The sequence below is a fragment of the Amblyomma maculatum genome, chromosome 3 (assembly GCF_055883805.1).
Source record: "Amblyomma maculatum isolate TAMU_Amacu chromosome 3, ASM5588380v1, whole genome shotgun sequence".
Taxonomy (NCBI): Eukaryota; Metazoa; Arthropoda; class Arachnida; order Ixodida; family Ixodidae; genus Amblyomma; species Amblyomma maculatum.
In genome coordinates this window covers 37,528,254-37,553,106 of record NC_139346.1, presented here as the reverse complement: position 1 = coordinate 37,553,106, position 24,853 = coordinate 37,528,254, and the positions used below count along the sequence as shown (strand labels likewise).

At 46.3% G+C, this 24,853-nt stretch overlaps 1 protein-coding gene and 3 non-coding genes across 4 annotated transcripts; all 4 read left to right on the top strand.

Moving 5' to 3' along the window:
* Positions 1–7,785: 7,785 nt before the first annotated feature.
* TRNAP-CGG (transfer RNA proline (anticodon CGG)) lies at positions 7,786–7,857 on the top strand. Its single transcript has one exon. It is a non-coding gene; the product is annotated as a tRNA-Pro (tRNA).
* Positions 7,858–13,333: 5,476 nt separating this feature from the next.
* On the top strand, positions 13,334–24,638 carry LOC146194554 (uncharacterized). Its single transcript, XM_084596587.1, has 2 exons — positions 13,334–14,263; positions 24,078–24,638. The coding sequence occupies exons 1-2, from the start codon at positions 13,334–13,336 to the stop codon at positions 24,636–24,638; spliced, it is 1,491 nt and encodes a 496-aa protein (XP_084452713.1).
* TRNAA-CGC (transfer RNA alanine (anticodon CGC)) lies at positions 18,171–18,242 on the top strand. Its single transcript has one exon. It is a non-coding gene; the product is annotated as a tRNA-Ala (tRNA).
* TRNAA-CGC (transfer RNA alanine (anticodon CGC)) lies at positions 23,453–23,524 on the top strand. Its single transcript has one exon. It is a non-coding gene; the product is annotated as a tRNA-Ala (tRNA).
* Positions 24,639–24,853: the final 215 nt, after the last annotated feature.

Here is a 24,853-nt window from a genome sequence, read left to right as displayed (position 1 = left end):
CTGTCACTGCAAAGTAAACAACGTGCACGCGGGACACATTGTACAAAACATTGACGGCCGGTATGAGGCAACCATGCATATCGTCCGAAATATTGCTCGCGAAGCGCTCGATCACGGCGCACACTTTCAGGCGAAATGGGACAGGCCGTCAGGTCCGCCTGTTCGGCAATTACAGCTCTTTGTACCTCACGTACCGTACCGTATGCATGAAGTGCACGCCATAGCCATCGTGCAAAAATGTTGAAACCGAAGCAGCGATCCACGTATTCTAATTCTATAGGAAATCATTTGGGAGTAGAAAAGAGCAATTTAATATGATGTGCATGGTTCTTTAATGAACGATATGTATAAATGGACGGTTGAATAGTTACAGTAATGGAGTGTTCCGCTAGAATTGTTTACGGCCGTGACCGCAATAAATATTACTCATATTGCTCTTAGCTTTAAGCTCTGGCATTGATAAGCCTATCTAAAGAACCGACTGGCAGTGACAGGTTGTTTACAGCTGTTGATCAAAAGGTAGGCCATCATGCTATTATTGCAGGCATATTTGCTTCGTTTTGTACCTCTGTTTATTAAAACTTAATTTTGTTCCCCATTCCTAGGGACGCTGCACCTCTTACAACACTCACTGTTCTGTCGCTTTTATTCAAGGTACAAAAAGGAGGAAATGCGCATGCACTCACAGGATAGCCTGTCTTTCCGTTAACAGCTGCAAATAACACGCCACTGCTCCTCGGTACCTTGGATGAAGTTTTCAATGGGGCTACCTGAGATGCCTAGCAATTGCTGTAATATTTATACCAATCACTGCAGTGAAAAAGAAAGGTAACACTGCATCACTTTAACTGCTGCATGCACCTATAAACGTGGCTTAATTTATTGCCTATTCTTATAGACGCAGGACCTCTTGCTATAGGCTTTGTTCAGTAAGCAACCGTCTTTCATTGCTTCAATTTCTATCTCTCCACCACTTTCTTGTTGCTCTGGGTGTGATCATTTGATTTCATTGTTCAAATCATATTTTTTATCATGTGTGAATGATTTAGCCTGCACATACATGCTTTCATTTTTTTTTAGATGCGCATCGGGAGCGTTTTCTACGTAGAAATGGATCGATTGAGTTGTATCACTGGTGCGAAAACCGACAACCCCCAGAAGATATGTGTCCTGTGGTTGGAAGGGCAATAAAGAAGAAGAAAATCAGCGGAAAAGCCTGCCTAAAAAAAGGTAGCACTGCATCACTGTAACTGCTGCATGCACCTTTAAATATACCTTATTTTTATTGCCTATTCTTATAGACAGTGGACCTCTTGCTATTGGCTTTTTGCAGAAAGCAACCACCTTTCATTTCTTCAATTCCTATCTCTCCACCACTTTTTTGTTACTTCGAGTGTGATCCCTTGATTTTATTGTTCAAATCATATTAAATCGCCGGTGAATGATTGCGCCTACACATACATGCTTTCATTTTTTTTTAGTGTTTTCTACGTATAAATGGATCGATTAAGTTGTATCACTGGTGCGAAAACCAACAGTTCGGTACCCCCAGAAGATTTGTGTCCTGTGGGTGGCAGGGGTATAAAGAAGAGGATAATCAGTGGAAAAGCCTGCCTAAAAACTTACAAAGATGGTGCAAAAGCGAAATGCTGATGAGGGTTAGAGTCTCATTACTTCTGTTATCCCATTTCACTTGCTAGGTGATGTGACATATATGAAGCACCTTAGTATAATTTGTGGTATACTTACTGAAAATTGTGTAGACATTAACTTTTTTCTCGTTCAAATATTTTGAGTGACGCACGAATTGGAATAAAACGAAGTCATCCACACATCTAATGCCCATAGACATTAGATGCGTGGATGAACTCATTGTGTTCCTATGTGAGCATGCAATAGTTTGTCGAATATATTAATATGTTAAAAGTTGATTTTTTTACTGTTAACCGGAGTAATACATATTCTCCATATCATAGCATTATTCGCCTGTAGTTTGTATCTGCTCTTTCCTAAATTGTATTCTACAAAGTATACGTGTGTCTTCTCGTACGTCTATTTACCTAGCGAACAATTTGCAATCGAATCCCTTTTGTGATGTTGTTTCAGCTACAAATAATGTATGACAGTTGTGACAATATAGGTAGCTTTAGGTATAACATATAGGGCGAAAATCTTTAATATATGCGATGATATTTTTATTCAACGCATTGGCTAAACCAGCCTGTTTGAAGAGACGAAATGAAAACAAATATGGATGTCTTCGGACAGGAACAGTAATCGTGGTGCCATCACCATTTTTTTAAATTAAATTTTCATATGTCGTGGGCTAATGTCTCGACACAAAGGAATGACCCTTAGGTTTGCCAGATGCGGCGTAGTATTCTCGAAAAAAAAAACAAAAAAACGCCTATCACTAAAGCTGGAAAACGCCGTTTTTGTCGTTTCAAAAAGTTGCACGTTTGGAGGCCGGCTGGTTGCGTAAAATTTTGTCATCCACTGTTTTTTACTCACCGCATTTGGGTAACGTTTACTTGTATAAGAAGTATTAAAAGTGTGTTTCATTGATGCAGTTGATTTAGTAAAAAATCGCAAACTTTGCTTCAAGAACAACGCGCTACAAAAATGTTAATGTTCAACCTTACATACTGGCGTGATGCGTTGCGTTGTTTGCACTAAAACATTCTGTGTTTATTACGCAGGTCATATTGTTAATTTAAGGCAGAATTTGGAGCTCTAAGCTGCTATGTGTGTTCTCTGTAACGCCACCAAAAGTATTATGCTGGAAAGCGATTTGCTTATGATTGTAATTATAAAAATTACACATTGAAAAATCATCTTCAAAAATATAGTATTGTTAGTGGTGGTCAAAGCTGAGAAATGGAATAATATATTAATAACCTAGATTGAATACTATTGCACCTAGCAATAAAAAAGAATGCAGGACAGAGAAAAAGTTCAGCCTTCACTTGCGTTCTGCCATGAAATGGACAGAAATAGTGAATTATTACCATTTAAGCTACATTAAGTATTTGTCCCAGAAGCAGAAAAACGGTGTATAAGCGCTGACAAGGTTTTAAATTTTACTTAAGGTAAAATGTAACTAAATTCAGCAGATACTAAATTGAAGTTTTGATGCCTATTCCATAAGGGGGAGCCATATAAGCACATCTATAGAACAAAAACAAGCATTTTTATATTTCTAATATTACATTTTGCAGAATTCAATATATTTACTGACTCAAATTAACAAAGTACTTTGCATTGTTTCCACAGGTTTTGATAAAAATTGATGTTGCGGCCGTTTCTTCAATTCTAATCAGTTTTCCTTATTTTACCATTTTCTTACTTTTGTCCAATTTCAAAATAATATGCAGATACACACACAAATCTAGAGCTTAAAATGTTTTCAGAAATAAAGAATGGAACCTAGATAATGTAGAGAAATAGTTTCTGTGCCAAGATATTATTGGATCTTGCAAGAATGCCGGCTGAGTTTGGCCATTATCAGCACAAGCACTCGGTTTAATATTTAATGTTATATTTTTAAACAGTATAACGCAACACTTTTTAGTCCGTGATATTTTTGAGGTACTGAAGATTTTTGAGAGGGATTTGAATGAAAATCGAAGATGATCTTTTTTTAATTGCAGAAAATTTGCCCTTTACTGCTGTTTTCGAATTCTGAGCAATTTTGATGCGTTGTGGAGAACACACCTAGTGGTCTGGAGCTCCAGATACTGCCTGGAATTAAGAACATGCGTCAGGAAGTGAAAACATATTTAGTGCAACCAACATAATGCATCACATGCCAGTACATAAGGTTAAAAATGAATATTTTTTGCAGCGTATCGCTCCTGAAGAAAAGTTTGCGATTTTTTAATAACACAACTGCAAAAACAAAATAGGTTTCTATTAGTGTTTGTAAATATAAAACCTGCATATATTTAGTGAGTAAAAAAGAGCAGATGACAAAATCATGGTATCCAAACTTGCAACATTTTGAAATGGCAAAAACAGCGTTTTCTACCTCTAGAGATATACCATACAATTGTTTTTTTTCGAGGAAACTACGCGTATCTTGAAAAACTAAGGTTAATTCTTTTGTGTCTAGATATTTGCCCACCACATATAAGAATTTCATTGGAAACGAAAGATGGCCATGGGACCTCGATTATGTTTCTTATCTAAGGCACCCATAATACGCTGTGAGAAAGCCAATATCAAGGGCTTTTTTTATTATTCCATATTTCGAACGGTTGTGCCATCTAAGAAAATTTGAAAGCTAGGCACACCTTAGGTGTCGCCAGCCCTCACTTTCTGTTACAGCTGCATTTGCTAAGCTGAATTAATGCGTTGAGTACTTTATTTTAGCCACGAATATAGCGCTATTACGTGTCAATTTTAAAGAAAGGCCGCAGTGACGCGATTCCTGTAGAATTTGTAAGTGAAATCTGTAAACCTTACAAATCTACCCATATGTATGATCTCTTGCAGGTTTTATTCAAGCTACATTACACCTGCTGCGCCCCATAGCTTGAGCCAAGGGTTATAAATAAACCATTAGAAACAGACGATGGAAACCGGTGGGGCATTGCTGGCAGCCACTTAGGACAGCGCAGAAAATTTTTATTTTGTACGTGGGGAAGTGCGGTTATTCGCTTCAAGTACTAAATATTCACTTTAGACAATAAATAGGACTTACAGATTCGGTGAGCACGTTCGGAAACCCCTGTTTCAATATTTGCGGTTAGAAACCTCATGTGTACCTCTTTTTCCAGCTGCAGATAAATTCCGGGTTATGTAGATACCGAAACCGTTACCAGCCCATTCGCGCACCTCAATTGTGCTGCTCACAACATGATTTTGAGCGGACAAAACAACCTGCCGCTATGATTGCTAGCCCCATGCATGAGTAAGGGTGATATGCTGGCGATGGTTGCTTCGCGTCGGCCCTTTGGCGCACATGAAGGCTCGAGTTACAATGAGCGCGCCGAACTTTGCAATGCGGATAATGACTACAAAGCGGGAAGGATATAAATGAGTTTAACAGTATTTTTCAGCTGTAAAATACAAATACAGGCTTGTTGGACGATGTGCTGGCGCGGACGAAGAAACCATAGGCAACTTGTAGGTCTAACGCTACACAGGGCTGTCGAGCCAAGCCAAGTCCTCAATTGTATTGTCCGGGAATCAGATTTCTGTATTTTCGTGGTTTCCTATTGTATCTGGCGTTCAAAATGCAGACGTGAGGGTTCTTTATCACAAATAAACAAACGTGGTTTGTGCCGGTACTCTTCAAAGTAGCAACACCATTTATTGTGTAAGTCATTAATCAGTAATTTAGGTAAATAATGTCAATTAAGGATTCCAAACAAAACCTTTTTTTTTGCGCTCAAGGTAGCTTCCAGCAATATATATATATGATTTCCTTTGCCTGCCTCCGAAATGTTTTTTTTTATTCCTTGGATCAAATTTGGTTGGACAAGCAGTATATGTGTAAAAATGATGCACCTGTGAGCTACCCGTTTAAGTGAGCTCCCGTTTAAGTGAACTACCCACAGAACCAGTCAAAAGCGTATATCAGCTAACCAGCGGGCAGTGAAGCAGTCGTGGGCTTAGATCGCTTGTGTATATTATATCTAGCCATTTAAAAAAAATGCAAATGGTCGCCGAACATTCTCTTGGTAACGATATTTAGTATAAACTGTTTGCACATCGCAGAAAGCGTAGGAGCGGCAAAAAACTAGCGCGCCAGTCATATGCGGAGACAGCTGACAATCAAGCACTAATTCCTAGTGTGGGATGAAACACTGGCTGTCTCAGCCGTATTGCTGTGGAGGCGATCAAAATGCAACAGGGCACATGCTATGCAATGTATGTGCGTCTTTCATCCTAATAAACCCAAGGCAGCTGAAACTAATCTGGAACTCATCAGTATAGTGTTTCTCATTGACCATAAATTTCGGTACATGAATCCTGGAATTTTCTACATCTTCCTAAAATAATGCGCGCGATTTTGTATGCCTCTTAATAGTGTTGTAAATTTTGTTTCCTCATTGTTTTTGTGCAGGTGTCATTTGCGAAAAAGTTGGGGTGGACGATTTGGAGGCACACGCATTTATTCGCAGGTGGCTGCCTGGTTCCTGTGACAGGGGGGGGGGGGGGGGGGTGGAAGAAAAAGGCGTTATGCTGAAACCTCCCCTGGCGAACCAGGCATGCCACCTGTGAATGCAATTGCAGGGTCAGCCCCCTCACTACGCCTATGAGTGTGCCCTCCAGCTCCCTGGCCCCTTCCACTTCCCGAGAGCCCGCCCTGCCCTGACCAACCCTGCCACTGCCCCGCTAACTGCTGCTGTGTGTGCCCTCAGCGCTGGCTAGTATTAACTGCCGTCTATAGTAACAATTGCAATAAATATTATCTTTTTGTGAACCATGCCCTTGTTTTGTGAATATCTACTGGTTGCTCATGAGCGACAATTTGAATTTATATGGCCACTCCTATTTGAAAGGCCATTATTGTCCCAGCAAGTTCGATGTGCTGTCACGAATATGGCTAGAATGAAAAAGGCTGCATTTTATGGCCTGCACAGGCAGTGAAACAAAATGTGTAATCTTGACATCATCAATGGTACATGAATGGAGTAGCCGGTGTACCCATAAACCATTGGATTAATATTGGTATCGACAATATGCGGCATGAATGGAGTAGCCAGTGCACCTGCAATGGCTAACCATTGGTATGATATTGGCACTGACAATGGGCCATCAATGGAATAGCTGGTATTAAACAAATATTGGTAGTACAATGATGGTATAATGCTGGACAGTATTGGCAAGAATCATGGTGCATGAATGGAAAGTCTAATATTGTGCCTACATTGGTGGCTCCAGCTTGGTTGAACACTGGACCAATCTTGGAACGAAAGATGGGCCAAGAATGGAGAATGTAGTAAAATGCCCAAATGCCAATATCAGTCCAATATTGATGCCATTCTTTTCCAGTGATGAACCATTGTCGGACCAATGCTAGTGTGCTGCTTGGGTACGCGAAGTGGTACTTGCATACGGGATGCTGCATGCGCGATTTTCGATGCAATACTTGAGTGATGTCACGCGGAAAAAATTGTACTCAGATTTATTGGATGCAATGATTCCGGTTCCACTTTATCGTTTGCCATTATGTGGAGGCCCAGGAGGAGATGTTTTGCACAGAGTGAAGAGAATGCCGGTGTTACCCTCGGTCAAATCCTTTTTCTTTAAACTTCATACTAACACGTTATCAGTAAAAACATGGCTTCATGAAAAAGGTCTTTTTGTACCCTGGACAACTAACTGTTACCTATGTAAGAAAGCTGAAACCATAGAAAACGTATTCCTCGATTGTTGGGATCCCATCTTTTTCTGGGATGTGCTTCAAAGGACTTTTAAACAAGAATTACCCCTAGATATGTACGGCATAAGATTCCTTCCGGTTTTACACGCTGACAATGGACCCCTGGATACGATTATGCTCCTCAGCCTCCACAGCTTGTGGAAAACGCGAATGCAGTTCAACAATGCAGATGTTGATGTGCGCCCTGTGCGGGAACATTTTATAGAAAGTGTTGTACGTTTGAGGGAAGTGTATCGAACACTCCCCGAACCACCAGATTGGATAGACCAGCTTAACAGCTTGGTAGAGATGAATAAATTTTAACGCGTCGTGTCCGCTAAAGGTTTGCTGACACGTTTTATCACTTTTGTATGTTGTGTATTGTGTGTCAAAGCCGGCAATAAAGAAAAAAAGGGAGTGTAGCCCAATGGTAGAGCGCTCGCTTCGGATGTGAGAGGCCCCGGGTTCAAACCTCGGCACCTCCAGGGATCCCGGCATAGCTTTTTTTGTTTGTTTCAAAATATTTGAAGAAGAGTGGTAAGTATAAAGTTGCTAGAGATAAACTTTGGAATCACAGCCTCAGAGGATCCCATTACAGAATCGGTGCGTGTAAATGCGGCATGTCGTGTCGTTAAACGAATTTTTGTTTACTTTATTCATTACGAAAGCAGTGAAACAATATTCAAGGGACCAATGACGAGATCACCTGTCGATCTGGGGGTGTAGCTCAGTCATTCTACTTCCGGCCACCGTAGTGAACGGTCGCAGAATCATGTGCTCCAGCGGAGCGGCGATAGCGGCCCTTTCAAGCCGCGGAAACAGGCTTGAGGACATGGATGATAGCGAATATCAGATTATTCTGCCAACTTTGCCCACCGGACGCGTTGTTTTTAATACGCTTTTTTTTGCACGGCGATGTGCGAGTCAGGCCATACAGGGTCGAGGATTTCCGCGACGCCCTTGCCAACGCTGGTACGCTCCCCGACGTTGTGGCGTTGGGGGCGTATCAGATCAACCATGTTTGGGCGGTCACGTTAAGCAGCACAGAAGCAACGAAGAAATTGGCGGCTTTCAAGGAGCTCGAAGTTAAGGGACGCCGTTGCCTTATTATCGATCCCGAGGCCCAACAGGTGAAACTGCGACTTCACTGGATGTTGTACGGTGTGGCAGACGACGACATCCGGACGGCTTTTGCGGCTTTTGGGAAGGTGACCGAGGTGACCCGGGGGAGGTGGAGAGTTCAAGGCGTCAGGGAGAAGGGGTCCACCACGAGGACTGTGCTCCTGAAATTGAAACCCGGCATTAAGGTCGATGACTTACCTCACCAGCTGCGAGTGGCCGGAGAGCTGGCCCTTGTCGTGGTGCCTGGAAGAGCGATGCAGTGCCTGCGCTGCCGCGGTACCGGTCACGTTCGACGAGAATGCAAGGTGCCGCGTTGTCCAAAGTGTAGACGCTACGGTCATGACGAAGCTGCCTGTGTGCTTTCGTACGCTTCGGCCGCGGGACATGGAACTGCGGAACGGTCGGCGGAGCTCACCATGGACGTGGTCGAGGCGGAGGAGGCGGCGAAGGGTGCCGGAGAGGTGCGAACGCAGACACGGGAGACGGATTTGTCGGTGGACTCGGCAGAAAGCGGCAATGCTGCGAGGGAGGGGGGGGAGCGGACTCTGCACCTGAGCTCCCTAGCAATGAGGAAGGCACGTCACTTGAGCCGGGAAACGGTATGGAACAGGATAATGGGGAGGAGCACTCGGACACCAGCGGTGTTCGTAAGCCAGGCGTCCCAGCCCCAGCCAAGCGATCCCACACGCAGTCCGAACCCGAAGGTAACCAGCCGTCAGCCCCCAGCGTCGACGAGCCACCAGCAAAAACGGGGCAACCGCGGCGGTCCACGCTTCGTCCGCGGCCAAACATTTCATCAGAGAGACGGGCAGCGGATAAAGTGCCCCCGCTGCAGGTCAGCCACTCGCACCGGACGGGGATGGATCCAACGACGGCGTCTAGCAACGCGCTAGACGGGAAAGGTAAGCACCATGCTTTCGGTCTCTTCACCCTTGATGAAAATGGCGCCTGAAACCACCTTAAGAGTAGCCACGTTAAATGTCAGAGGATTGGCAGGCAAAAAGAAGCAGAGCCAGGTGCACCGGCTCTTAACTGACCATGATATTGACGTGCTTGCCGTGCAAGAAACTAAGGTTGATGGGGAGGAAGAGACCGGGAGCATGGTGCGACGTTTCACGGCTAGATTTTACGCCATTGTTAGCCACGCAGTTGGTAGTTCGGCCGGGTGTGTATTGTTCGTCAAAAAGCTGCCTGGTCTGGTTGTAAAGGGCTACTCCTCATGCTCTTCTGGACGGTGTGTAGTGGCTGATTGTGTATACAGCAGTGTTGAGTGGCGCATTATTTGTGTGTACGCTCCTAACGGTGTGGAGGAAAGAACAGTGTTTTTCGAGAATGTTATGCAGCAGTTAAGTACGGAAAGGCAGGTAGTATTGCTGGGCGATTTTAACTCTGTACTGAATGCTCGAGACAAAACCAGCACACGCGGATTCAGAGACAAGAGCACTGAAGTGTTATGCCAGTTAATAAGCGAATGGAATATGGAGGATGTGGCTGATTGCTTGGAAGGGCCGCGTGCCGTTCAGTAGACGCACTTCCAAGGTTCTAGCCACGCGCGTCTGGACAGAATTTACGCGTCGCTGGATCTGATTCCTTCATGCAATGAATACCGAGTTGTGCCTATGACATTCACGGATGACTGTTTGGTGCAGTGCTTATTCGGCACCAAAAAACGAAGCAATGCATTTAGCTGGGAGTTATGGAAATTCAACAATAAATTGCTTAAGGATGATGCCCTTAGACGCGTGGTATTGAATGAATTGATTAAAGTGAGGCCAGAGACTTCGGTCGAAATCTGGAAACAGTGAGAGTTGTGCAAGGAACAGATTAAAATTAAAGCCATCGACAGATCCAGTTCCCTGCTGTACGAGAAGAAAATTACAGAAACCCAGCTTAAGGCTTTGCTTGCAAAACTACACGAACAGGAATGTAAGGCACCCGGCAGATGGATAGAGGATATTCGAAAAATAAAAACAGATTAACTTGACAGAAGAAGACAGATACCAAGGAGCGGTAGTGGGTGCAAGAGCGGAAAAATCGGCCATGGATGAGACGCCGACAAAAAGATCGTTGGGAATAGAAAAAGCAAATGCAAGGCGAAATCACGTGGCAGAGGTAGATTGGGCAGGACGCACAGAAACCGATAACGAAGGAATCGCGAAAGCTTTCCGGGAGTATTATGAAGATCTATTTTCGTCCCGAGAGGTTTATTTGGACCGTTTTAAAGAATCCTTTCTTGACGCAATGCTAAAAATTGACGAGGAACAAAAAGAAAGACTGGAGCGGCCAATAAGCGAAAAAGAAGTGCAGCAGGCAATAGAAAATTTAAACCCAGGGAAATCACCCGGGCCTGATGGCCTGAGTGCGGCTTTTTATAAAGCGTTCAAGGAACAGCTATCTCCTTTGTTGTGTGCCTTATTTAATGAAGCGTATGAACTGAAGGCACTGCCTGCGTCTTTCGGATCGTCGCACACAGTACTTATTCCGAAAACTGACCAACCAGATAAGCTTAGGCAGTTGTCGTCTTACAGGCCCATTGCTCTGACAAACGTTGATTACAAGATTTATATGAAGGTGCTTGCTGGCAGACTACAAACGGTTATATGCGAACTAGTGGGCCCTCACCAAACGTGCGGTATCAAAGGGCGATCTATCTTTCAGAACATTCACAAAGCGAGAAGTGTGCTCGAATGCTGCGATGCAACTCATGCATGTGTTGCGTTACTGCAGTTGGACTTGGAGAAAGCTTTTGATTGTGTGGCACATACTATTCTGTTCAGTATATTAGACTATGTTAATGTCGGCTCTATTATTCGAGAGGGATTGGCTTTGGCGTACCGTAACTGCACTACGAGATTAATTGTCAATAAGTCACTGGGGGCCCCCATCAACGTACAACGTTCGGTGCGCCAAGGTTGCCCCATCAGCCCTCTTTTGTTCGGCATTTATATTGAAACGTTGTGTTTAAGCATCCTACAAAACAATGACAATGTTGGTTTTCGACTGCAGGAGTCAGAAGTGAAATTGCTGGCATACGCAGATGACGTTGCGGTTTTTTGTGTAAATAAGGTGAGTATAAAGAGGACAGTGGATGTGGTAAAACATTTTAGCAAAGTCACAGGGAGTAAAGTTAACTGGGGTAAGTGCCTGGGATTTTGGCACGGAGAATGGCAGCTGACCCCCGACACTTTCGCTAATGTGTCGTGGGTTACAACGCCTGCAAAGTACTTGGGTGTGCCCTTCAAATTTTACAAGGAAAGCGAGCCATATTGGCTAAAGCAAGTAAAAGAAACCAGTGAAAAAGCGGAGAAATGGAAAAGCGCTCAATTATCAATATTTGCAAGAGCCGCAGTTTGCAACCTGTATTTAATTAGCAAGTTATGGTATATTATGCAAGTGTTGCATTGCTCCCGTGTAAATGTGCAAAAATTGCATCGAGTTTTTGCGGTGTTTCTTTGGTCCTCGAGTTGGGAGAGGTGCAGTCGGACAAATTTGTTCCGGCAGGTGAAGCATGGGGGGCTTGGTCTGGGTCATTTGTTTGTGCGACAGATTGTCAACCGGTTTATGTTTTTTAGGGATGCCAGCGATCCATTCCGGCGCACAGTGTGTCAACAAAGACTTGGTCGAGCGTTGCCTGATTTCGTAGTTTATACTCAATGTATGCCTGGTTCTCTGTTTGGATTCTTTAGGGAAATTGTTTTGAGCGTGAAATTCTTAAGCGCACGTTTTTCGAAAGAGTATTTAAGTAATGTTAACAGGAGAACATTATACAAGGATGTTTGTGAAGTGGTGTTCCCGGTGCCCTTGTACCGAGCTTTATACTATGGAGGCACAGGAAGTAATGTATTAAAACGAGTAAAGAAAATGCAAGTTGCTCCGGGAGCTAAAACGTTTTTTTTTATGCTACATACCGGTGCTTTGAGTGTAAAATCATTTATGGAGGAAAAGGGTATGTTCCTACCGTGGGGGGCCCAATGTCTCATCTGCAAACAGCCAGAGACAATAGATCACGTGTTTTTGCATTGCTGGGAGGGAGTATATTTGTGGGATATTCTGCAAAGGACAATAAAAAAAACAGTTGCCACTTGATTCCCATGGCATTAGGTATTTGCCATTGGATAACCACGATGATATGCCGTTAGACCAGGTTATGTTACTGTGCCTCCAGAGTATATGGCGCGCACGAATGGCTGGTTATCACTGCGATCCAGATGCACGGCCAGCCCGCATGTATTTCCGTGAATGTGTGCAGCGATGGCTCGACGTGCTTAAATTGCAACCATGTGCTCCTGAGTGGCTGTCAAAGCTGGAACCTTTGACGGTGCTCAAGGAATTTTAACATGACAATGCCTGCCCCTCAGTGGGTGTTAGGCAACGCTAGCTACCTTTGTGTACATATATTATTCCTTTTTTCCTGTTGTTTTGAGTTCCAGTGCGGTGTATACGTGTCAAAGCCAGGCAATAAAGAAAAAAAAAGGGGGGGGGGGGTGTAGCAGTGGTAGAGCGCTTGCTTCGCATGTGAGAGGCCCCGGGTTCAAACCCCGGCACCTCCAGGGATCCCGGCATAACTTTTTTTTGTTTGTTACAAAATATTTGAAGAAGAGTGGTAAGTATAAAGTTGCTAGAGATAAACTTTGGAATCACAGCCTCAGAGGCTCCCATTACAGAATCGGTGCGTGTAAATGCGGCATGTCGTGTCGTTAAACGAATTTTTGTTTACTTTATTCATTACGAAAGCATGAAACAATATTCAAGGGACCAATGACGAGATCACCTGACGATATGGGGGTGTAGCTCAGGGGGATTCTACTTCCGGACATTGTAGTGAACGGTCGCAGAATCATGTGCTCCAGCGGAGCGGCGATAGCGGCCCAGGCTGGCCGCGGTAACAGGCTTGACGAAAACGACGATAAGGAATACCAGATCATTTTGCCGCATCTGCCCACCGGACGTGTTGTTTTCAACACAGTTTTTTTGCACGGCGACGTACGAGTGCGACCCTTCAGGGTTGAAGATTTCCGGGACGCCCTCGCCAAGATTGGTACGCTCCCAGACGTGGTGGCCTTGGGGGCTTACCAAATAAACCATGTCTGGGCGGTGACTTTGAACAGCACGGAAGCAACCAAGCGGCTGCTAGCATTCAAGGAGCTTGAAGTGAAAGGTCGACGGTGTATCGTCATTGACCCGGAGGACCAACAGGTGAAGCTACGGCTCCACTGGATGTTGCATGGCGTGGCGGACGAGGATATCCGTACTGCTTTTGCGGCTTTCGGTCAGGTGACCGAAGTGACCCGTGAGCGGTGGCGAGTCCAGGGCGTGCACGAAAAGGGCTCAACAACGAGAACCGTGCTTCTGAAGTTGAAGCCTGGGATGAAGATAGAAGACCTGCCTCACCAGATAAGAGTAGCAGGGGAGTTGGCCCTTGTTGTGGTGCCTGGGTGCCCCATGCAGTGCCTGCGCTGCCGCGGGACCGGTCATGTGCGGCGGGAATGTAAGATTCCGCGGTGTGCGACGTGTAAGCGCTTTGGCCACTCCGAGGAAGACTGCGTACGAACGTATGCAGTGGCTACTGCACCAACAGCGAGGGCGGACATGACGGAACACCGAATGGATGTCGCAGAGACGGGGGAGGCCGCAAAAGGGGTCGGAGAGGCTGAGAGGATGGCAGCAACGACAGGCATGTTAGTGCCCCCGGGGGGTGGAGACGAGATGCTCGGGGGACCAGACAGGGAAGTGGCACTGCCAAGTAACGGATCGTCGGAGGAAGAAAGGGTGAGCGAGGCCGAGAGCTCAAAAATTGAACTACCGGAGTCTGCGGGCAGACGGGGGACCCTCGAAGGGAGCAGCGGCCGAGCGACCAACTTCCAGGGCCCTGCGAAGCGTGCCCACGACGGGAGCGCCAGTGAGACGAACGAGGCAGAGGCAGCTAGCAACAACGAGCCGCCGATAAAAACGCCAATAGGGAGGAGGGCGACCTTCAAACCAAGACCGAATGTCTCGACGGACAGGAGAGCTGCCGAAAAGCCGCCCCCGTCACAAGGTCTGCCAGTCCAACCTCATGGCTCTGGCGTCAACGAAAGCGTCTAGCGCCATGCTAGACGTGAAAGGTAAGCACCATGCTCTTGGCCTCTTTTCACTCTAAGAAAATGGCTTATATACTGTCACTAAAGGTTGCGACCCTTAACGTGAGAGGTCTAGCAGCGAAAAGGAAGCAGAGCCAGGTCCTGCGCCTTTTAAATGAAAATGACATCGATATAGTTGGAGTTCAAGAGACAAAAGTCGAGGGTGAACAAGAGACCGAGAGCATGGTGCAGCGTTTCACGTCGCGGTTTTACGCAGTTGTCAGCCATGCAGTCGGTACTTCTGCTGGATGCGTCCTGTTTGTGAAGAAGTTGCCGGGTCTTGTAGTGCAGTCGCATGCTTCTTTTCGTCGGGTCGGGGTGTGGTCCTCGATTATAGTTTTTGCTCGGCTGAGTGGCGTGCTGTTTGTATATATGCACCTACGGTAGTTCATGAGAGGGCTGCTTTGTTTGATTTTGTTGAAGGGTATTTAAAAACGGATAAGCAACTTGTCTTCCCGGGAGATTTCAATTGTGTACTGAGCTCCGGTGACAAAACTAGCCATCGTACATTTAGGGATCGTAGCACAGAGGTACTTTCGCGCTTGATAGACGAGTTTGCACTGGAAGACGTTGCAGAGTGTCTCACGAGCGAGCGACGGGTTCAGTATACTCATTTTCAGGGTGCTAGCCACGCCCGCCTTGACAGGATTTATGTGTCCGCAGAACTGGCCCCAAAATGCCAGGATTATTATGTTTTGGCCGTAACGTACTCAGATCACTGCATGGTTCCGTGTACAATTGGAACAAGAAAGGGAGGTAGCGGTTTTAATTGGGAATTGTGGAAGGTAAATAATAAACTGCTGAATGACGAGCAATTCACCAGACTAGTAGAAGAAGAAATTGGTAAGATTTTTCAGGAGGACACCCACGAACTGGGTCAAGAATGGGAACTGTGTAAGCAACAAATTAAAATCAAAGCTATAGAAAAATCCAGCTGCATACGGTTTCAAGAAAAACAAAATGAAATGCATTTAAGATCTTTGCTAGATAAATTGTTAGCCCTGGAGTGTAACACGCCAGGGTTATACATGGACGACGTTAGAAAAATCAAACAAAGACTTCAACCGAATGACGAAGACCGTTATTGCGGAGCACTGGTGCGTGCGAGAGCGGAAAAATTGGCCATGGATGAGACGCCGACAAAAAGGTCGTTGGGAATAGAAAAAGCAAATGCAAGGCGAAATCACGTGGCAGAGGTAGACTGGGCAGGACGCACAGAAACCGATAACGAAGGAATCGCGAAAGCTTTCCGGGAGTATTATGAAGAGCTATTTTCGTCCCGAGAGGTTAATTTGGACCGATTTAAAGAATCCTTTCTTGACGCGATGCCAAAAATTGATGACGAACAAAAAGAAAGACTGGAGCGGCCAATAAGCGAAAAAGAAGTGCAGCAGGCAATAGAAAATTTAAACCCAGGGAAATCACCCGGGCCTGATGGCCTGAGTGCGGCTTTTTATAAAGCGTTCAAGGAACAGCTATCTCCTTTGTTGTGTGCCTTATTTAATGAAGCGTATGAACTGAAGGTACTGCCTGCGTCTTTCGGATCGTCGCACACAGTACTTATTTCGAAAACTGACCAACCAGATAAGCTTAGGCAGTTGTCGTCTTACAGGCCCATTGCTCTGACAAACGTTGATTACAAGATTTATATGAAGGTGCTTGCTGGCAGACTACAAACGGTTATATGCGAACTAGTGGGCCCTCACCAAACGTGCGGTATCAAAGGGCGATCTATCTTTCAGAACATTCACAAAGCGAGAAGTGTGCTCGAATGCTGCGATGCAACTCATGCATGTGTTGCGTTACTGCAGTTGGACTTGGAGAAAGCTTTTGATTGTGTGGCACATACTATTCTGTTCAGTATATTAGACTATGTTAATGTCGGCTCTGTTATTCGAGAGGGAGTGGCCTTGGCGTACCGTAACTGCACTACGAGATTAATTGTCAATAAGTCACTGGGGGCCCCCATCAACGTACGACGTTCGGTGCGCCAAGGTTGCCCCCTCAGCCCTCTTTTGCTCGGCATTTATATTGAAACATTGTGTTTAAGCATCCTACAAAACAATGACATCGATGGTTTTCGACTGCAGGAGGCAGAAGTCAAATTGCTGGCTTACGCAGATGACGTTGCGGTTTTTTTGTGTGAATAAAGACAGTATAAAGAGGACAGTGGATGTGGTAAAACATTTTAGCAAAGTCACAGGGAGTGAAGTTAACTGGGGTAAGTGCCTGGGAATTTGGCACGGAGAACGGCAGCTGGCCCCCGACACTTTCGCTAATGTGTCGTGGGTTACAACGCCTGCAATGTACTTGGGTGTGCCCTTGGAATTTTACAAGGAAAGCGAGCCATACTGGCTAGAGCAGGTCAGAGAAACCCGTGATAAAATGGAGAAATGGAAAAGCGCTCAATTATCAATATTTGCAACAGCCACAGTTTGCAACCTGTTTTTAATTAGTAAGTTATGGTATGTAATGCAAGTGTTGCATTGCTCCCGTGTAAATGTGAAAAAATTGCATCGAGTTTTTGCGGTGTTTGTTTGGGCCTCGAGTTGGGAGAGGTGCAGTCGGACAAATTTGTTCCGGCAGGTGAAGCATGGGGGGCTTGGTCTGGGTCATTTGTTTGTGCGACAGATTGTCAACCGGTTCATGTTTTTTAGGGATGCCAGCGATCCATTCCTGCGCACAGTGTGTCAACAAAGACTTGGTCGAGCGTTGCCTGATTTCGTAGTTTATACTCAATGTATGCCGGGTTCTCTTTTTGGATTCTTTAGGGAAATTGTTGTGAGCGTGAAATTCTTAAGCGCACGTTTTTCGAAAGTGTATTTAAGTAATGTTAACAGGAGAACATTATACAGGATGTTTGTGAAGTGGTGTTCCCGGTGCCCTTGTACAGAGCTTTATACTATGGAGGCACAGGAAGTAATGTATTAAAACGCGTAAAGAAAATGCAAGTTTCTACGGGAGCTAAAACGTTTTTCTTTATGCTACATACCGGTACTTTGTGTGTAAAATCATTTATGGAGGAAAAGGGTATGTTCCTACCGTGGGGGGCCCAATGTCTCATCTGCAAACAGCCAGAGACAATAGATCACGTGTTTTTGCATTGCTGGGAGGGAGTATATTTGTGGGATATTCTGCAAAGGACAATAAAAAAACAGTTGCCACTTGATTCCCATGGCATTAGGTATTTGCCATTGGATAACCACGATGATATGCCGTTAGACCAAGTTATGTTAATGTGCCTCCACAGTATATGGCGCGCACGAATGGTTGGTTATCACTGCGATCCAGATGCACGGCCAGCCCGCATGTATTTCCGTGAAAGTGTGCTGCGATGGCTCGAGGGGCTTAAATTGCAACCATGTGCTCCTGAGTGGCTGTCAAAGCTGGAACCTTTGACGGTGCTCAAGGAATTTTAACATGACAATGCCTGCCCCTCAGGGGGGGTTAGGCAACGCGAACTAGCTTTGTGTACATATATTATGCCTATGTTCATGTTGTTTTGAGTTCCAGTGCGGTGTATTTGTGTTAAAGTCAGGCAATAAAGAAAAAAAAAAGGGGGTGTAGCTCAGTGGTAGAGCGCTCGCTTCGCATGTGAGAGGCCCCGGGTTCAAACCCGGGCACCTCCAGGGACACCCGCATAGCTTTTTTTGTTTGTTTCAAAATATTTGAAGAAGAGTGGTAAGTATAAAGTTGCTAGGATAAACTTTGGAATCACAGCCTCAGAGGCTCCCAGTACAGAATCGGTGCGTGTATTTGCGCACCTCGTGTCGTGAAACGAATTTTTGTTTACTTTATTCATTACGAAAGCAGTGCAACAATATTCAAGGGACAAATGACGAGATGACCTGTCAATCTGGGGGTGTAGCTCAGTTGAATTCTGCTTCCGGCCACGCCAGTGAACGGACGCAGGATGCAGGGCTCCTCAGGAGCGTCTTCAGCGGCCATGTCAGGCCGCGGTAACAGGACTGCTGAACAGGAGAATACTTACCAGGTTGTTTTGCCTGCACTGCCAACAGGTCGGTTTGTTTTGAATACCGTTTTTTTGCACGCCGAAATCAGGGCCCGCCCGTACCGGGTGGAAGATTTCCGGGATGCGTTAGCGCAACACTCGCTAATACCCGATGTTATCGCAATGGGGGCGTATCGGATGAGCCACGTCTGGGCCATCACTCTCAAAGATGCTGAAGCGGTGAACAAGGTTGTAAGTGTAGGTGAGCTGTGTGTAAAAAACGGTCGCTGCTTGTGGATTGACCCGGCGAACCAGGACGTGCGACTCAAACTTCACTGGCTGCTACACAACGTGCCAGACGAGGATGTTCGTGCTGCATTTGCGCCGTACGGAAAGGTGTCGGAGGTTTTCCGGGAGTGCTGGCGTGTTAAAGGTATGCTAGAAAAGCGCTCCACCACTAGACTCGTCACGCTGAAGCTGAAAGCTGGCTTGAAGCTCGACGACCTGCCGCATCAGTTGAATGTTAGCGGCGAGCTGGCGCTAGTGATCGTGCCAGGCAGACCCCCGTTGTGCCTACGCTGCCGGAGTACGGGTCACATCCGCAAAGAGTGCCGGGTTCCTCGCTGCGGAACCTGTCGACGGTTCGGGCATGAAGACAGCCAGTGTGCACGAACCTACGCTAGCATTGCCGGACCTGGGACCAGCGAAGATTAGTCGGAGTTAATAATGGACGAGGTGGATGTGGAGGAGGCTGATGACATTAGAGGTCAGTCAACAAAACAGGACGCGCCTTCCATGACTGTTTTAACAAAGCATAAGGTGACGGTGCCCAGTCAAGAGAATGAAACTCTGAAAGCCTTTCAAGATCCGTCACAGGACCATGAAGGCGCGTCAAAGGAAGCATCAGAAGATGTAATCAATTTTTCTGACGCTGAGGAGAATCTCAGTACTGAGCCTCCCTGTACTGATGCCATGGAGGTTGGGCCGGAGACAGCAGCCATTATTGCCGCGAAACGTCCACACGAGGAAAGCGTCGAGGGGACTCAGCCGCCAGGCGGCGTTTGTGGTGAGCCGCCGCCGAAAACTTCTGGCATCCGAAGAGCCACGTTAAGACCGAAGTCGAACTTCTCAGCCGACACGCGGCAGGCTGGGAAATCGCCTCCGTAGTTTTGTGGTGTCCTGAACGATTTGTGGGTCGGCTGCCTACCGACCAGCGTCAGGAACATTCTGCAACCAAGAGGGGCGTTTGTGGAAAAAAAATGAAAGACGGTGCTTGGACTTCGTTTGAATGCAGCCCGATGTTCTGCTGGGAGGACATTACGTGCACACATACGCCGCTGTTCTTCAGAAGCGGAGGCCACGCAACCATGAAGGTAGGCACCATGCTGGTACGGGCGTCTCTTTCTAATTCATGACTCTTAAGCTTAATTCGCCGTTACACGTAGCTACTTTGAATGTCAGAGGGCTGGGAGCGAGAAGGCGACAATGCCAGCTCAGTCGCCTCTTTATGGATAATGATATAGATATAGCAGCTGTGCAAGAGTCGAAGATTGAGAGCCATGAAAGCACTGACCGTATGGTGGCTTCATTTCAAGCAAACTTTTATGTGTGTGTATGTCATTCTGTTGGTGTATCGGGTGGATGCCCTTTATTTATACGTAACACGCTGGGAGTAAGCGTAGAGTTCGTTTTTGCCTGTCCAAGTGGTCGGCTTTTGGTTACTGATTTTACCTACTGTAATTTATTCTGGCGTGTTGTGTGTGTGTATGCTCCCAATTCAAAATGCGAACGTGGATCGTTTTTTGAGTCTATTGAATTGTGGTTGAAGACTGACAAAATCTTGCTTGTACTTGGTGACTACAACTGTGTGTGCTCAGCTGTGGACCGAGCGGCGAAGTGTAAACCACGAACAGACAGAAGCTGCGAGCTGTTGAATGCACTTGTGCATGAGTATGGCCTTGAGGATGTTGGCAGTGTGTTCTCCACTGGAAACCAGCCAGGGTTCACGCACTTTCAGCGAGATAGCCATGCTCGATTGGACAGGGTGTATGCCCCGGTTGATCTTGTTTTCCTATGTACTGCATATGAGGTCAAGCCTGTGTCTTTCAGTGATCATTGTCTCGTGAGTGCAGTGTTTGGTAGGAAAGGAAAGAATCGCGCTTTAACTGGCACCTATGGAAACTGAATGCCAAGCTTCTCGCCGATGAAGAGTTCCTTATGGAAGTTAAGACCGAGTTTGAAAATCGTCTTGCTATGCGACCAGTAAGTTTTGCAGCGGAATGGGACCGCTTGAAAGAGTGGGTCAAATTGAAATCCATAGAAAAGAGCAGTAAGGTGCGGCATAAAGAGAAAGAAAAAGAAAAATAACTGAATGAACAACTCCAGTTTCTTTTGAGCATGGAAAGTTCAGTGCCAGGGCATTTCGCCAGTAAAATACGAGAGATAAAAAGTGAGTTGGAAACAATCGACAGTGAAAGATACACAGCGGCTGGTATACGTGCAAGGGTTGAAAAACTTTGGTCTGGAGAAGTACCGACAAAACGAGCGCTAGCAGACGAGAAAGGATAGGCCTGCCAGAAAGAAATAAGGAGTATAAGATATGCCGGCCATATCACTGAAGATGCTAAAGATATTCAGCGTGCGGTAACAGAGCACTTCGAAGAACTGCTTAGCGCTAAGCTTGAGACTGTAGGCGTTTTTCGAACAGATTTTCTAAGACTGATGCCTGCACTGGATGACGAAAGTAAAGCGCGCATAGAAACACCGGTAACGTTGGAGGAGATACTATCTGCAATAGATGACCTGACACCTGGGAAGGCCCCTGGGCCGGATGGTCTAAGCGCCGCATTCTTTAAAACTTTTCAGCAGTATGCGGCTCAGTTTATGCTCTGTGTAATCACTGAAGCTTATGAACGTAATACTGTTCCATTGTCTTTCTCTACATCGCACATTGTTCTAATACCCAAGACAGATGATCCGGAGAAACGACAGTTGGTGGGGTCATATCGACCGATAAGCCTCACCAATGTTGACTATAAGGTGTACATGAAGGTTTTAGCAAAAAGACTGCAAAGCGTAATAAAAACATTGGTTGGGCCTCATCAAACGTGCCGCATCAAGGGCCACGAATATACATGTCGCAAGAACCGTATTAGAATGCGTTGATGCACTCGGTGGCCAGATAGCCATGATGCAATTAGATTTGGCGAAAGCCTTTGACCGTGTTTCTCACGAAATTCTTTTTTCCATTTTGGAGCATTCTAACCTTGGTGACGTCATAGCGGAGGGTGGGTGTTGAAATGGCTTATGCGAACTGCACGACCCGTATTATTGTGAATGGTGAACTGACTGACAGCATCGCAGTACGGTCATCAGTAAGGCAGGGCTGCCCGCTCTCACCCCTGCTTTTTGCACTGTATTTAGAGCCACTTTGCTTGGCTATCATTGATTGCGATCGCATTTTAGGATTCAAGCTGCAATCAGCACACGTGAAAATGCTAGCATACGCTGATGAGATTGCAGTCTTTTGTGCAACTAGAAAGAGCATCTGTGAAGTCACTGGTGTCGTCCAAACATTTTGTGATCAAACCGGGTGCAAGATCAATTGGGAGAAAAGCTCTGGGTTTTGGCACGCTGATTGGGACGTGACACCTGATTTCTTCTGTAAGCTGCGATGGTCTGCTCTCCCAACACGATATCTAGGCGTGCCTTTAGAATGTTATCAAGATCCCAACGTGCACTGGGTGGAAGAAACATCCAGAGTGAAAGAAAAAACGGATGAGCGGCAAGGAAGGCAATTGTCAATGTTTTCGCGCGCTTCTATTTGCAATGTTTTTCTTATTTCGAGGCTGTGGTACCTCATAAATGTGTTGTGTATCTCACGAACCTCAATTCAGAAAATGCACCGCGTTTTTGCTGTTTTTATTTGGGCATCCACATGCGAAAAAACCGCCCGGACGAATTTGTTTATTTCTGTTAAAAGGGGCCGGCTTGTCCTTGCACATCTGTTCTTGCGTCAGGGGGTCTCGCGATTTATATTCCTCCGTGATCAAAAAGATACCTTTCTAATAACTGTGATGCAAGTGCGATTGCAGAGGCCGCTCCCTGAATGGATTGTGTCATGTGAAAATATGCCTGGTACTGTGACTGGCTACCTGCGCGAGGTTGTTTTTTTGTGCAGGTTGCTAGAAGTGCGGTTTTCTTTTGATTATCTTTCTAATGTTCCCAGAAAAAAACTGTATAAAGATCTCATTGACGTGATGCTGCCGGAGCCTTTTTACCGGGCATTACACTGTGGAGGCCCAGGGCAGGACGTTTGGAAAAGAGTTAAGATGCCCGTGAGGCCATCAGCTAAAACGTTCCTTTTCAAACTTCACTCCAATACGCTCCCTGTTAAAACCTGGCTGAATGAAAAAGGTATCTTCGTCCCATGGACAACAAATTGCCTGTTGTGCAAAAAACCGGAAACAATTGAACACGTTTTCTTACAGTGTTGGGATGCTGTCTTTCTATGGGACGCCCTCCAAAGGACAATTAAAAAGGAACTTCTATTAACTCCTTACGGTACAAGATTCCTACCAGTGGAGAACGATGATGCACCTTATGATTTAATTATTCTTCTTGGCCTCCATAGTTTGTGGAAAACACGAATGCAGGTGCGTCATGCAGATATAGATACACGATCTGCGCGTGAAAACTTTATTGAAAGTGCTGTGTATATACGCGAAACTTTCATGATGCAGCAGGATCCGCCACAATGGCATTCTCTGTTTGATGAGTTGGTGCTCTTGAAAAGATTTTAGCCGCGTACGCGTTAGCTCAAGTGTAGTTCACGTGTTTTATCATGTGTATTTTTGGTCTGTGTTTCACGGCAATAACGAAAAAAAAGGGGGTGTAGCTCAGTGGTAGAGCGCTCGCTTCGCATGTGAGAGGCCCCAGGTTCAAACCCCGGCACCTCCAGGGATCCCGGCGTAGCGTTTTTTGTTTGTTTCAAAATATTTGAAGAAGAATGGTAAGTATAAAGTTGCTAGAGATAAACTTTGGAATCACAGCCTCAGAGGCTCCCATTACATAATCGGTGCGTGTAAATGCGGCACGTCGTGTCGTGAAACGAATTTTTGTTTGCTTCATTCATTACGAAAGCAGTGAAACAATATTCAAGGGACCAATGACGAGATCACCTGTTGATCTGGGGGTGTAGCACAGTGGTATTCCACTTCCGGCCACCGAGCGTGATGGACGTGTTATGACGAGCTCCGTTGGAGCGGCTGCAGCGGCCATGTCGAGCCGCGGTGACAGGATTTTTGCATCGGGTGAAGAATACTAGGTCGTATTGCCTAGTTTGCCTACAGGACGATTCGTTCTAAGCACTGTTTTCTTGCACGGAGACACCAGGGTCCGCTCATACCGGGTGGAAGATTTCCGGGATGCGCTCGCTCCCCTATCGCTCCTGCCGGAAGTTATCGCCCTCGGGGCGTACCGCATGAGCCACGTTTGGGCCGTAACCTTTAAGGATGACGTGGGCGTAAAGAAGATTGTGCAAATGGGTGAGCTGAAAGTGAAAGCTGCTCGATGCCTCGTGATTGACCCGGCGAACCGAGACATCCGAATAAAGCTACATTGGCTGCTACCCAGCGTACCGGACGAGGACGTGCGGCTCGCTTTCGCGCCGTTCGGCAAAGTGACCGACATATCTAAGGAGCGGTGGCGCGGACAGGGTGTGGCGGATAAGGGTTCGACCACGAGGCTGGTAACGTTGAAGTTGAATGCCGGCGTGAAGCTGGACGACCTGCCCCACCAGGTGAACGTCGCTGGAGAGCTAGCCCTTGTGGTCGTTGCGGGCAGGGCTCCGCTCTGTCTGCGGTGTCGAGGCACGGGCCACATTCGGCGTGACTGCCGCATTCTACGGTGCGGTTCCTGCCGTCGCTTCAGACACTACGAGACCCAGTATTCTCGGACGTACGCCAGCGTCGTCGGGCCCGTGAGCAGCGTAGACGCTGCCGAACTGCTCATGGATGAAGCCGACGCGGAGGAGGCATCGAGAGCGGCTAATGTATCGATCGTCGCTGCATGAGACCACGGTGGGCGCCCCACAGACGGATCAACTGGAGTGTCAACCTGTCGCTGGCGCAACGCCCGAGAAGTCTTCCCCAGTGTCTGCATCGGCCGTCGCCGTCGTGCCGAATGGTGCGGCTGTGACATTATCTGACTCTGTGGTTAGCGACACCCAGCCCATGGACGTTCTCGGTACAGCGGTCAGCCAAACGGTCGGAAAACGGCCGCACGAGC